Source organism: Heptranchias perlo, chromosome 1 (genome assembly GCF_035084215.1).
Source record: "Heptranchias perlo isolate sHepPer1 chromosome 1, sHepPer1.hap1, whole genome shotgun sequence".
Classification (NCBI taxonomy): Eukaryota; Metazoa; Chordata; class Chondrichthyes; order Hexanchiformes; family Hexanchidae; genus Heptranchias; species Heptranchias perlo.
Genome location: NC_090325.1, coordinates 141,147,962 through 141,163,072, shown reverse-complemented (window position 1 = coordinate 141,163,072; position 15,111 = coordinate 141,147,962). Strand labels below are relative to the sequence as shown.

General features: G+C 44.1%; 2 protein-coding genes across 5 annotated transcripts in view; one reads left to right on the top strand and one right to left on the bottom strand.

Annotated features, from left to right (window-relative positions):
• fhip1aa (FHF complex subunit HOOK interacting protein 1Aa) overlaps positions 1–7,449 on the top strand; it is a 149,554-nt gene extending 142,105 nt beyond the window's left edge. For both annotated transcript variants that reach the window (XM_067992080.1, XM_067992071.1), the window contains 2 exons: positions 4,175–4,316; positions 6,058–7,449. In XM_067992080.1, the coding sequence (XP_067848181.1) occupies positions 4,175–4,316; positions 6,058–6,254 (339 nt within the window). In that variant the 3' untranslated portion in view covers positions 6,255–7,449. The remainder of the gene's footprint in view (positions 1–4,174; positions 4,317–6,057) is intronic.
• gatb (glutamyl-tRNA(Gln) amidotransferase, subunit B) overlaps positions 1–15,111 on the bottom strand; it is an 84,762-nt gene that overhangs the window by 10,756 nt on the left and 58,895 nt on the right. For 2 of the 3 annotated variants that reach the window (XM_067992091.1, XM_067992103.1), the window contains one exon: positions 7,951–8,518. In XM_067992091.1, coding sequence (XP_067848192.1) covers positions 8,393–8,518 — 126 coding nt within the window. In that variant the 3' untranslated portion in view covers positions 7,951–8,392. Of the gene's footprint in view, positions 1–7,950; positions 8,519–15,111 lie in introns of those variants that run through there. The other variant, XR_010964264.1, reaches the window with a different exon arrangement.

Below are 15,111 nucleotides of genomic sequence, written 5' to 3'. Positions count from 1 at the left end.
AGCAAGTGCAAGTGGGTGTTTCCTCAGACAGACAGAAATTGGTAAGTGAGTTATCTCTAACTCTGTTTTGCAGTCTTGCTCAGGCTATTGCAGCTAACTCAAGAGAGGGTACGGTAGCATAGTGGTTATGTTACTGGACTAGTAATTCAGAGGCCTGGACTAATAATCCAGAGTCACGACTTCAAATCCTACCACGGCAGCTGGGGAATTTAAATTCAATTAATTAAATAAAATCTGGAATTAAAAAAAAACTACCGGATCGTCATTAAAAACCCATCTGGTTCACTAATGTCCTTTTAGGGAAGGAAACCTGCTGCCCTTACCCGGTCTGGTCTATATGTGACTCCAGCCCCACAACAATGTGGTTGATTCTTAACTGCCCTCTGAAATGGCCTAGCAAGCCACTCAGTTGTACAATCTCGCTAAAAAAAGTCATAAGAATAAAACTGGCCGGACCACCCAGCATCGGACCACTAGGCACCGGACACGACAAAGGCAAACCAAGCCCAGTCGATCCTGCAAAGTCCTCCTCGCTAACATCTGGGGACTTGTGCCAAAATTGTGAGAGCTGTCCCAGAGACTAGTCAAGCAACAGCCTGACATAGCCATACTCACAGAATCATACCTTTCAGCCAACGTCCCAGACTCTTCCATCACCATCCCTGGGTATGTCCTGTCCCACCGGCAGGACAGATCCACCAGAGGTGGCGGTACAGTGATATACAGTCTGGAGGGAGTGGACCTGGGAGTCCTCAACATTGACTCCGGAACCCATGAAATCTCATGGCATTTGGGCAAGGAAACCTCTTGCTGATTACCACCTACTGTCCTCCCTCAGCTGATGAATCAGTCCTCCTCCATGTTGAGCACCACTTGGAGGAAGCACTGAGGGTAGCAAGGGCACAGAATATACTCTGGGTGGGGGACTTCAATGTCCATCACCAAGAGTGGCTCAGTAGCACCACTACTGACCAAGCTGGCTGAGTCCTGAAGGACATAGCTGCCAGACTGGGCCTGCAGCAGGTGGTGAGCGAACCAACACAAAGGAAAAACCTACTTGACCTCGTCCTCACCAATCTACCTGTCGCAGTTGCATCTGTCCATGACAGTATTGGTAGGAGTGACCACCCCACAGTCCTTGTGGAGACGAGGTCCCGTCTTCGCACTGAGGACACCATTCAACGTGTTGTGTGGCACTACCACCGTGCTAAATGGGATAGATTCAGAACAGATCTAGAAGCTCAAAACTGTGCATCCATGAGGCACTGTAGCCCATCAGCAGCAGCAGAATTGTATTCCATCACAATCTGTAACCTCATGACACAGCATATTCCTCACTACCATCAACAAGCCAGGGGATCAACCCTGGTTCAGTGAGGAGTGTAGAAGAGCATGCCAGGAGCAGCACCATGCGTACCTAAAAATGAGGTGCCAACGTGGTGAAGCTACAACTCAGGACTGCATGCATGTTAAACAGCGGAAGCAACGTGCTAGAGCTAAGTGATTTCACAACCAACGGATCAAATCAAAGCTCTGCAGTCTTGCCATGTCCAGTCGTGACTGGTGGTGGACAATTAAACAACTAACGGGAGGAGAAGGCTCTGTAAACATCCCCATCCTCAACGATGGCGGAGTCCAGCACATGAGTGCAAAAGACAAGGCTGAAGCGTTTGCAACCATCTTCAACTGGAAGTGCTGAGTGGATGATCCATTTCGGCCTCCTCCTGATATCCCCACCATAACAGAAGCCAGTCTTCAGCCAATTCAATTCACCCCACGTGATACCAAGAAACGGCTGAGTGCACTGGATACAGCAAAGGCTATGGGCCCTGACAACATCCCGGCTGTAGTGCTGAAGTCTTGTGCTCCAGAACTAGCCACGGCCCTAGCCAAACTGTTCCAGTACGGCTACAACACTGGCATCTACCAGACAATGTGGAAAATTGCCCAGGTATGTCCTGTCCACAAAAAGCAGGACAAATCCATTCCAGCTAATTACCGCCCCATCTGTCCACTCTCAACCATCAGCAAAGTGATGGAAGGTGTCATCGACAGTGCTATCAAGCGGCACTTACTCACCAATAACCTGCTCACCTCTGCTCAGTTTGGGTTCCACTTGGCTCCAGACCTCATTATAGCCTTAGTCCAAATATGGACAAAAGAGCTGAATTCCAGAGGTGAGGTGAGAGTGACTTCCCTTGACATCAAGGCAGCATTTGACCTAGTGTGGCACCAAGGAGCCCTAGTAAAATTGAAATCAATGGGAATTAGGGTGAAAACTCTCCAGTGGCTGGAGTCATACCTAGCACAAAGGAAGGTGGTGGTAGTTGTTGGAGGCCAATCATCTCAGCCCCAGGGCATTGCTGCAGGAGTTCCTCAGGGCAGTGTCCTAGGCCCAACCATCTTCAGCTGCTTCATTAATGACCTTCCCTCCATCGTAAGGTCAGAAATGGGGATGTTCGCTTATAATTGCACAGTGTTTAGTTCCATTCGTAACCGCTCAGATAATGAAGCAGTCTGTGCCCGCGTGCAGCAAGACCTGGACAACATCCAGGCTTGGGCTGATAAATGGCAAGTAACATTCGCTCCAGACAAGTGCCAGGCAATAACCATCTCCAACAAGAGAGTGTCTAACCACCTCCCCTTGACATTCAACGGCATTACCATTGCCAAATCCCCCAGCATCAACATCCTGGGGGTCACCATTGACCAAAAACTTAACTGGACTAGCCCTATAAATATTGTGGCTACAAGAGCAGGTCAGAGGCTGGGTATTCTGCAACAAGTGACTCACCTCCTGACTCCCCAGAGCATTTCTACCATCTACAAGGCACAAGTCAGGAGTGTGATGGAATACTGGCCACTTGCCTAGATGAGTGCAGCTCCAACACTCAACAAGCTCGACCATCGACCATTTCTACCATCCAGGACAAAGCAGCCCGCTTGATTGGCACCCCATCCACCACCCAAAACATTCACTCCCTTCACCACCGACGCACTGTGGCTGCAGTGTGTACCATCTACAGGATGCACTGCAGCAACTTGCCAAGGCTTCTTCGACAGCACCTCCAAAACCTGCCACCACTACCACCTAGAAGGACAAGGGCAGCAGGCATATAGGAACACCACCACCTGCACGTTCCCCTCCAAGTCACACACCATCCCGACTTGGAAATGTATTGCTGTAACTTCATCGTCGCTGGGTCAAAATCCTGGAACTCCCTAACAGCACTGTGGGAGAACCTTCACCACACGGACTGCAGCGGTTCAAGAAGGCGGCTCGCCATCACCTTCTCAAGGGCAATTAGGGATGGGCAATAAATGCTGGCCTTGCCAGTGACGTCCATATCCCATGAACGAATAAAAAAAAAAGCATTAGCAGAGGGTACGGTCAGCCTCCAATCTTAAAAATGGTAAAATAAATACACTGGGGGAAAGAGAGTAGAGAATAAATTCAGGCAACTACCGTGATACTCAAAAGATTATAGGTTAGGAACTTTGCATCAGTTCAGGCACCACGCCATGATTAGTGTAATTTTTCTCTCTGCTGAATTTTCTCCCTTCTTGTGGTGAGATTAGATAGCGAGTGTTGGCATCCTGTTTGGTCACAGGGAGAATCACAGCTGACCCTGATCAGGCAAGGTCCACATCCATATATTTCACAGCACAGGTCACAGGATAGCAATCAAGAGAGGGAAAACGGACTGATTTTTGATCTTCCTAGCGGGAGACCCCGAGGCCAACTGTTGTTGCCCCCCCACTGAGTTCAGCTAACTCAGCACAGATTAAGAATCGTTCCTGCGATGTTCTTGGTCTGTCTCGTGCAATACCATAATGATTTGTGTCATTTAATTGATTTCTTTGGGGAAAAAAAAGGTCAGAGAAGAGAAATTCTGTTCGGAACAATCAAGGTAAAACATTGGCATGTGATCACTTGTCAACTTTGCAAAATGTGTTCGGATCGCTGGGCTTTAAACTATTGAACAGCAATTAATTCATATTTTTTCTGAATTGAAAATGAATTTAAATCCTATTTAGTATAGATATGGAGTAAAAAATGTATGAAAACATTAATTTTCTGGTTGCTTAAATCAAACAATTTCATGCATTCATAGAACATGTAACATATGAGATGTAGTTTTGATAATTCAATAATGTTTTTGTGTTTACACAGGTGCTGGCATCTGTGAAAAATACAATTGAGCAGTTTGCTTCTACAAGGGAAGACTTCTCAACATTCTTGACCCAAACTCGGGAATACCTGCTCTCACGGGTGGAGAACCCCACTTCACACAATGGAGTATTCACAGCCAAAGGTACCTTCTTAAAAATTTTGTCCACACTTAATTAAAAAAAAATTCCTGCACATTCCCCCTATTAGATCTAGAATTCCACTAAAGCTCTGATGTCCAATTTACAGGATTTCATTATTAGATTCAAGTAGCCAAATTGAAAAACAAACTAATGTTGTAACAATGATTTGTCCCTAAACATGTTTAGCATTCTTTGTAAATAATATGGACTAAATGTGCTATTAAGATCTTCAATTTTTAAAATGATTAATGCTAGGTTTTTAATGCTGGTACTTTTGCCTACTAATTACAGGTCCTCTAATGAAATAATATTATTCTGACATTAAAATATTTATTTGATGTAATTCCAAAACCCTTATAATTACTGTTGGCAATTCTGTACTTCAAGGCTTTGGAATGTGAGTTCTAGATAATTGAAAAGTCTTCACTTTGGGTACATGGTGCCAGCATCAAGGATTACACCAGGTCAGGTAGATCATGATTACATATGAACGTGATGGACAAGACTAGCTGGTCCATCGAGCCTGCCCCGCCCAGCAGGCTTTGATGATTCACAACACCCCACCCCACCCCACCCCCCCCCCATATTCCTCCTGCAAGAGACTAATTTAGGGGGAAAAATATCTGGAAATTTCCTCCCCGACCAGTCCAAGGAACCATATTGACCATGATTTATATTACTTAGTCTTTTGAGGAGGGGTGAGGGGTGGTTTCTGATGAAGGATCCACACCTGAAACCTGGGGTGTAATTTGCACTTTCGACAGTGGCGGAAAACTTGCGATAGTGAATCAGATTGACTTCAATGGCCAGGCGTATAACAGGTGGCCAATCCACTACCGCCAGTTTTCTGTGACAAAGTGAAAATGACCCCCATTAACTCATTTGTTCTCTCCACAGATGCTGACTGACCTGATGAGTGCTTCCAGCATTTTCAGTTTTTATTTAATGGGGCAAGGGATTTGTCTCAAATCCATCTAATTAAAAGTTCAAACTGTGAGCTCCTTCCTTATTGTTCAAAGAGTAAATCAGCTGTTGGGAAAACCAAGCCGTACAGGCCAAGAAAGTCCCAAATTTGATTCCTACCTGGTTAGCATTGATCTCAGTTGGAACAGTTGTGAGGATACTACAATTAGGTTCAGTAGAGAACGAAATCAGCCAGCACGCCAGCTGTCTTTCCCTCCCACAGTGTGCATGTGGAGGTTGGGAGAGGACAGTACTGGGCTCAGCAATGACAGTCCAATATTCAAGTAGCCTTCTGGCACTTATCCAGACCTACACACGAAGAACAGTCACTTGGGCAACAGTGTTACTGATGCCTGTGGAACTGTATCATCCAGAGTCTTCAGCTGAGGTGGGAAGAAAATCAAGGACAACAAAAAACTAAAATGATAAAGGTTAAATACTTTTTTTCTTGGTATGGAGCAACAAAAGACTTCTGCCAATGGCAGGAAAAAAAGAACTGAGTTGTGAATCCAGAAGAAAGCCTTTTGTACAAATTGTAAGATAAGGTAAGGTTATAAAAGGCTTTAAAGTCTCCAGCTTCCCCCATTTAGATGACTGCATATTTATTTGTACATAAAGCTTGAACAAATGAGGATGAAAAATGTAACCAACTATCAGTTTGAATTTCTAGAAAAAAATCATGAGCTTCTTAAGTAGAAATGTGAATTGTAGTATATGAAAAATACACATTGATATTATCAGTAATTGGCTTTTTTCTTTCCTGGAAAACCTCTTTTGCAGAAATTAAGCACAGTCAAGTACAACAGCTTCTTTTAAGTAATCTCGCCAAGCCAGTGGCTCCTCCTAATGTTTCCTTGCATATGAAAAATTCTATCAATGCAGCTGTCATCTTCACTGAATTTCTTAAGGAACTTGCAGCAATTGCACAGGAACATTCCATTTTATCTCACATGCCGCTAGAGGAACGTGAAGAATAATTCTTACAATTTTGAAGAAATGTTTTGAATACAAATGATCATTTTTAACCTTTTCCAAAGCAATAACTCCTTTGGTCAATACCATGTTTCTACCAAGCCTTAACTAGAGTGAGACTGGATTGGAGGGAAAGACTGATAACATAGAACTGTATTCTAAGTATTCTGTGCTAAACTTTAGTTTTGAAATGCAGCAGCCTTATTTTAGTAGAATTATGCACAAATGGAATTGTCTCTCTATGCAAGCTGCAGTGTATGTGAATTTTTACAGGGGACAAAAATATTTTAATTCATTCAATGGCAAAGGGTATTGTATTTTTATTGTGAGTATACACACACACACTTTATGGCAGTTTGTGGATTTGAGATGTGCATATGAGTCTATTCTTTAAATGTCTGACCTTATTCATCCTGCAACATTACGCTGTGAATAGTACCAAAGACCAAATGAAAGAGGACAATGAGACTTTCTGGCATTGGGATGCTGATGAAAAACATTCTTCATTTACTAAAATATTATTTTAGTTCTCTTTTTGATGAACCTATTTAACATTGTCATGTGAAACTCCATATGTGTCTTAGTATAGTATCTGACAAGAGAAGTTGAACATGACTATTGGCTACAGAAAAGTAACATCTTAAACTGAAGACATGGGCATGGAATTAAGCAAACTTAATGTGATGTGTGCTCCAGCACATTGTTTTTATACACTGTAAAGATGGTTGTACTGTTTGTATGTATGCATAGTTGGTGGCAGAGTGTATGGGTGGAAGCAGTCTTAGTGACTTTACTTTTGGTAAACCCTGTGTTGAATGTTCCCTTGAGGTTATTTCCTTTTGCAACATCAATAGAAATTATATATGTATATTAAAAAATTCTAAAATTTCATAGAATTACATAAATATTTAAAAATACACGTCTTAAATTGATTATTCCCTGCCTTATAAAATCAAAATATTTTTGTGGTATCAAGATGCTACTCCAGATCTGAGGGTTAAGGGTATTTAATAAATTATTTTACTCTTCAGAAGGAACTTTTCAACGTATTTATAAACAATTGCCGGTAGATTCAATAAAATGTACCATGTGTCTCTGTCTGTGCAAGCTGCTACTTTAAGGGCTCTTTGCTGAGGAACTGCTTATTTTGTACATTGTAGCAGTTTAATTTCAAGCATTAAAGTTTTCTGAAAATGGGTACTGAATGGTAATTATTTTAGAGAGATGCATAGAACACAATAGCAAGCTCGTGCAGTACAGAAATGAAGTATTTTTAATATGAGCTCTTCGTGAGCTATATACCATTCCTAGCCAGAGCCATGTTGCAGTTACGTATTTTAACAAATTAATTTTTGACAATCAAAAGTATTTCTATAATCCACTGCAATCTATAGTCAGAATAGTTGCAGATCCCATTAATACCTCCCCTGGGTCAATCTTCCAGGCTTAGTAGTTACTGAGCAGCAGCACTACAAAAGGAGTTCTAACTGGAACGTCTAGCTTGCAAGTCAAACTTCTGTCAACCCAAGTTCACCTGAACAAATCTGTTCCAAAGCAGGTTTTTAAAATGGTGACTCGGATCCAGGCTGAGATTTCTATCGGTCCATTTCAGGGTGCCATTCAAATCTCCACAACAGGGATTTACCTTCATCTGAACCCACTGAGCATAAATTTGATCAATAAAGAACAAAAAACATAGAATGACAGTCACTGCACATAAATGCATAATTTATAGAACTATCTAGTTACAGTTTGGTTATTTGTGTTTTTCAAAGTCAATTAGGAATTTTTCATGATTAGTACACAATTCAGGTAATGCCTGGCACACACAATTCATCATGGTAATAATGGACATACAACTGTGCGAATACTCCAGGTAACCAGTAGGAAGTGTTTTATCATTAACATGCAAATTTTTTTAAATTAAGGGGTATTTTATCAACCTCAAATTATGTGGCAGAACCCAGAGAGAATAAATATAAACAACTGTTTCTCTGTCGATTCAGTCAGTCACTCACCGAAGTTATGGCAACAGATTGGGACAACCCATGTGGAAATTCAAAGTTTCAGTTCCTATTGATACCGTGTAACTGCTGAAGTAAATCAGTTTTGTCTACTGTCTTGATTCCCACTGTTGCAGCTTTCAGGACAGTTTTTTTTCCAAAATGGCTTTCACCACGGTGGCGGCGGCCCGGCCATGCGTTGCCCTCTGAACCCGGCCAATCAGTTTATTTAACACTTTCCAGTTTCCTTGCTGTATTTCAGAAACCTACAAAATAAGTGAAAGGAAGACAGGAGTGTAACCAGGCTAAGCACATACTATTTTCATCTTGCATCATTACTGCAACCTAGTGCTTTTGAATGTTGTAGAGTAGTTTCTACCTCCAGATATAAAGAAGAGTTCAGCCTTTACAATTTTGCAGGATAACCATATGCACAATTCCAACCCATTAACACTTCCAAGGGCCAAGACTTGTGCTCAGAACTAGCCACGCCGCTAGCCGAACTGTTCCGGTACAGCTACAACACTTGCATCTACCCAACAATGTGGAAAATTGCCCAGGTATATCCTGTCCACAAAAAGCAGGACAAATCCAATCCGGCCAATTACCGCAATCGGCAAAATGATGGAAGGTGTCATTGACAGTGTTATCAAGCGGCAGTTACTCACCAATAACCTGCTCACCGATGCTTAGTTTGGGTTCCGCCAGGACCACTCCAGATCTCATTATAGCCTTGGTCCAAACATGGACAAAAGAGCTGAATTCCAGAGGTGCGGTGAGAGTGACTGCCCTTGACATCAAGGCAGCCTTTAACCGAGTGTGGCACCAAGGAGCCCTAGTAAAATTGAAGTAAATGGGAATCAGGGGGAAAACACTCCAGTGGTTGGAGTCATACCTAGCACAAAGGAAGATGGTAGTGGTTGTTGGAGGCCAATCATCTCAGCCCCAGGACATTGCTGCAGAGTTCCTCAGGGCTGTGTTCTAGGCCCAACCATCTTCAGCAGCTTCATCAATGACCTTCCCTCCATCGTAAGGTCAGAAATGGGGATGTTCGCTGATGATTGCACAGTGTTCAGTTCCATTCGCAACCCCTCAGATGATGAAGCAGTCCGTGCCCGCGTGCAGCAAGACCTGGACAACATCCAGGCTTGGGCTGATAAGTGGCAAGTAACATTCGCGCCAGACGAGTGCCAGGCAATAACCATCTCCAACAAGAGAGAGTTTAACCACCTCCCCTTGACATTCAACGGCATTACCATCGCCGAATCCCCCACCAACAACATCCTGGGGGTCACCATTGACCAGAAACTTAACTGGACTAGCCACATAAATACTGTGGCTACGAGAGCAGGTCAGAGGCTGGGTATTGTGCGGCGAGTGACTCACCTCCTGACTCCCCAAAGCCTTTCCACCAAAAACAAGGCACAAGTCAGGAGCGTGATGGAATATTCTCCACTTGCCTGGATGAGTGCAGCTCCAACAGCATTCAAGAAGCTCGACACCATCCAGCGGTTCAAGGTGGTGGCTCATCACCAACTTCTCAAGGGCAATTAGGGGTGGGCAATAAATGCTGGCCTTGCCAGCGACACCCACATCCCATGAACGAATAAATCAAAATGATGAATACATTAACTAATCTAGTGGGGGCTGCAGCTTGAATAGAAAAGATCTTAATTTCAATTCTGAATAGCCATTAAAAAAAATCTCTACATAGAATCATACGGGACAGAAGCAGGCTGTTCCGCCCATCGTGCCTGTGCCAGCTCTTTGGTAGAGCTATTCAATTAGTCCCACTCCCCTGCCCTTTCCTCACAGCCCTGCAAATTTTTCCCTTCAAGTATTTGTCCGATTCCCCTTTGAAGGTTATTATTGAATCTGCTTCCACCACCCTTTCAGGCAGTGTATTCCAGATCATAACAACTCACGGCGTAAAAAAATTTCCCCTCATCTCGCCTCTGGTTCTTTACGCCATTAGTCACCACCACTTGTGTCTTCACGGAAGTGGACACAAATAACTTCCCAGAAATGTTAGGGAACCAAGGGACTAGTGAAAAGGAGGAATTAAAGGAAATTAGTATTAGTAAAAAAAAGTGCTGGAGAAATTAATGGGACTGAAAACCGATAAATCCCCAGGACCTGATAATCTGCATCCCAGAGTACTAAAAGAGGTAGCCATGGAAATAGTGGATGCATTAGTTGTCATCTTCCAAAATTCTATAGATTATGGAACAGTTCCTGCAGATTGGAGGGTGGCAAATGTAACCCCACAATTTAAAAAAGGAGGGAGAGAAAATAGGGAACTACAGACCTGTTAGCCTAACATCAGTAGTAGGGAAAATGCTAGAATCTATTATAAAGGATGTGATAACAGGACACTTGGAAAATATCAACGGGATTAGACAAAGTCAACATGGATTTATGAAAGGGAAATCATGTTTGACAAACCTGCTGGAGTTTTTTGAGGATGTAACTGGTAGAATAGATAAGGGAGAACCAGTGGATGTGGTTTATTTGGATTTTCAGAAGGCCTTTGATAACGTCCCACATAAGAGGGTAGTGTGCAAAATTAAAGAACATGGGATTGGTGGTAATATACTGGCATGGATTGAAAATTGGTTAACAGACAGGAAGAGTAGGAATAAATGAGTCTTTTTCAGGGTGGCAGGCGGTGACTAGTCGGGTACCGCAGGGATCAGTGCTTGGGCCCCAGCTATTCACAATATATATCAATGATTTAGATGAGGGAACCAAATGTGATATTTCCAAGTTTGCTGACGACACAAAACTAGGTGGGATCGTGAGTTGTGAGGAGGATGCAAGGAGGCTTCAAGGCGATTTAGACAAGTTGAGTGAGTGGGCAAATACATGGCAGATGCAGTATAATGTGAATAAATGTGAAGTTATCCACTTCGGAAGGAAAAACAGAAAGGCAGAGTATTATTTAAATGGTGATAGATTGGGGAATTTTGATGTACAAAGGGATCTGGGTGTCCTTGTACACCAGTCACTGAAAGCAGACATGCAGGTGCAGCAAGCAGCTAGGAAGGTAAATGGTACGTTGGCCTTCATTGCAAGAGGATGAGTATAGGAGCAAGGATGTCTTACTGCAGTTATACCGGGCCTTGGTGAGACCACACCTGGCGTATTGTGTGCAGTTTTGGTCTCTTTACCTAAGAAAGGATATACTTGCCACAGAAAGAGTGCAGCGAAGGTTCACCAGACTGATCCCTGGGATGGCAGGACTGTCATATGAGAAGAGATTGGGTCGACGAGGCCTGTATTCACTCGAGTTTAGAAGAATGAGAGGGGATCTCATTGAAACATAAAATTTTGACAGGGCTAGACAGACTAGATGCAGGGAGGATGTTTCCCCTGGCTGGGGGGGTCCAGAACAAGGGGTCACAGTCTCAGGATACGGGGTAGGACATTTAGGACAGAGATAAGAAAAAATTTCTTCACTCAGAGGGTGTTGAACCTGTGGAAATCTCTACCACAGAAGGCTGTGGAGGCCAAGTCACTGAATATATTTAAGAAGGAGCTAGATAGATATCTAGACACAAAAGGCATCAAGGGGTATGGGGAGAGAGCGGGAATATGGTATTGAGATAGAGGATCAGCCATGATCATATTGAATGGCGGAGCAGGCTCGAAGGGCTGAATGGCCTACTCCAGCTCCTATTTTCTATGTTTCTATGTAAATCTTGGGTCACTCAATCATTAACTAAAACCTAGGATTAATCAACTGTTTCTTGGATACAAGATGTACTACCAAACATTTAACACATTTACTGTGTACATGTGTTCAACATTAACATGAAGTGTCTACCTTGAGATTTCATACATCTTACCAGAATACTTGTAAACAATTTTACAACACCAAGTTATAGTCCAGCAATTTTATTTTAAATTCACAAGCTTTCGGAGGCTTCCTCCTTCGTCAGGTGAACGATGTGACTTACCAGAATACAGCCACAAATGTTTATTTTATGGAGTCCTTGCATTCTACGAATACTCCAGTGTACACCCAAGAAATAGCTGAGAAACAGATCTGCACCCACAATTTTTGATTGTGAATTCCTGATCTCAACTATGCTGCATTTTGAAATTGCAGAGTGGAGGTCAGGTACTTTTCAACAGTGGCAGAAAAAAGATGGCTGGTATCTTGGACCAGTTTTACATACTTTCAGGTGGCTAACTATAGTGTCACTATCAGAAGGCTGGGAGCAAGATTCCAACTCATCCCCTCAGATAAGCACATAAATGTTAGGTGTGAGGAAACAGGAAAATAAAGGGGGAGGTTAAGGGTGAGAAATGAATTATGTGTGTGTATATTTCTCCCCCCCCCCACTTTGTTAGTACTCTTCCTCTTCTATTTGCTCTGTTTACTGCTGTCCAAGCTATGTAATGGTGATAGTATTCAGGTAGTGTTTTTCCCATTTCTTCTCAACATCCAGCAAGAGAATACTATAAAAAATAGTATTGAAGTTTTAATCCTCTAAGTGCTGCGAACAAGTTCACTTGTCCGGGTGCAGGGTTATTGCCAAGTTAATTCATCAGCAGCTGGACTGCCTAGCTTAGACATCTTTTACAAAGCAAAGATTGACCATGCTGCATATATAAGGAGACCATGGGGGTTGAATTTCTGCAGGGGTTCTCTCCATCGTCTACTGTAACTTTGGTGGAAGAGCCGCAGAACTCCCTGAAAAGTAGTGTAAAGAGATCTGGCTTGGCCAAGTCAAGCCCTACTGAGTTTTGCTCCACTCTGCCAAAACCACCCACTTTCCTTGGATAATCCTGGAGAACAAAGATAACCCCAAGTTTCTTTACTACCAACTGCTTCCTAATTACTCTCTCACCTTTCAGCCAACGTCCCAGACTCTTCCATCACCATCTCTGGGTATGTCCTGTCCCACCGGCAGGACAGACCGTACAGACGTGGCGGTACAGTGATATACAGTCAGGAGGGAGTGGCCCTGGGAGTCCTCAACATTGACTCTGGACCCCATGAAATCTCATGGCATCAGGTCAAACATGGGCAAGGAAACCTCCTGCTGATTACCACCGACTGCCCTCCGTCAGCTGATGAATCAGTCCTCCTCCATGTTGAACACCACTTGGAGGAAGCACTGAGGGAAGCAAGGGCACAGAATGTACTCTGGGTGGGGGACTTCAATATCCATCACCAAGAGTGGCCCAGAGAACCACTACTGACAATGCTGGCCAAGTCCTGAAGGACATAGCTGCCAGACTGGGCCTGCGGCAGATGGTGAGCAAACCAACACGAGGGAAAAACTTACTTGACCTTGTCCTCACCAATCTACCTGTCGCAAATGCATCTGTCCATGACAGTATTGGTAGGAGTGAACACCGCACAGTCCTCGTGGAGACGAAGACCCGTCTTCGCACTGAGGATACTATCCAACGTGTTGGGTGGCATTACCACCGTGCTAAATGGGATAGATTTAGAACAGATCTAGCAGCTCAAAACTGGGCATCCATGAGGTGCTGTGGGCCATCAGCACCAGCAAAATTGTATTCCAGCACAATCTGTAACCTCATGGCCCAGCATATTCCTCACTCAACCATTACCAACAAGCCAGGGGATCAACCCTGGTTCAATGAGGAGTGTAGAAGAGCATGCCAGGAACAGCACCAGGCGTACCTAAAAATGAGGGGCCAACCTGGTGAAGCTACAACTCAGGACTACATGCATGCTAAACAGCGGAAGCAACATGCTATAGACAGCGCTAAGCGATTCCACAACCAACGGATCAGATCAAAGCTCTGCAGTCCTACCACATCCAGTCGTGAATGGTGGTGGACAATTAAACAACTAACGGGAGGAGGAGGCTCTGTAAACATCCCCATCCTCAATGATGGCGGAGTCCAGCACGAGTGCAAAAGACAAGGCTGAAGCGTTTGCAACCATCTTCAGCAAGAAGTGCCGAGTGGATGATCCATCTCGGCCTCCTCCAGATATCCCCACCATAACAGAAGCCAGTCTTCAGCCAATTCGATTCACTCCACGTGATATCAAGAAGCGGCTGAGTGCACTGGATACAGCAAAGGTAATGGGCCCCGGCAACATCCCGGCTGTAGTGCTCACGACTTGTGCTCCAGAACTAACTGCGCCTCTAGCCAAGCTGTTCCAGTACAGCCAGAACACTGGCATCTACCCGACAATGCAGAAAATTGCCCAGGTATGTCTTGTCCACAAAAAGCAGGACAAATCCAATCCGGCCAATTACCGCCCCATCAGTCTACTCTCAATCATCAGCAAAGTGATGGAAGGTGTCGTCGACAGTGCTATCAAGCGGCATTTACTCACCAATAACCTGTTCACTGATGCTCAGTTTGGGTTCCGCCAGGACCACTCGGCTCCAGACCTCATTACAGCCTTGGTCCAAACATGGACAGAAAAGCTGAATTCCAGAGGTGAGGTGAGAGTGACTGCCCTTGACATCAAGGCAGCATTTGACCGAGTGTGGCACCAAGGAGCCCTAGTAAAATTGAAGTCAATGGGAACCAGGGTGAAAATTCTCCAGTGGCTGGAGTCATACCTAGCACAAAGGAAGATGGCGGTGGTTGTTGGAGGACAATCATCTCAGCCCCTGGACATTGCTGCAGGAGTTCCTCAGGGCAGTGTCCTCGGCCCAACCATCTTCAGCTGCTTCATCAATGACCTTCCCTCCATCATAAGGTCAGAAATGGGAATGTTCGCTGATGATTGCACAGTGTTCAGTTCCATTCGCAAACCCTCAAATAATGAAGCAGTCCAAGCCCGCATGCAGCAAGACCTGGACAACATCCAGGCTTGGGCTGATAAGTGGCAAGTAACATTCGCGCCACACAAGTGCCA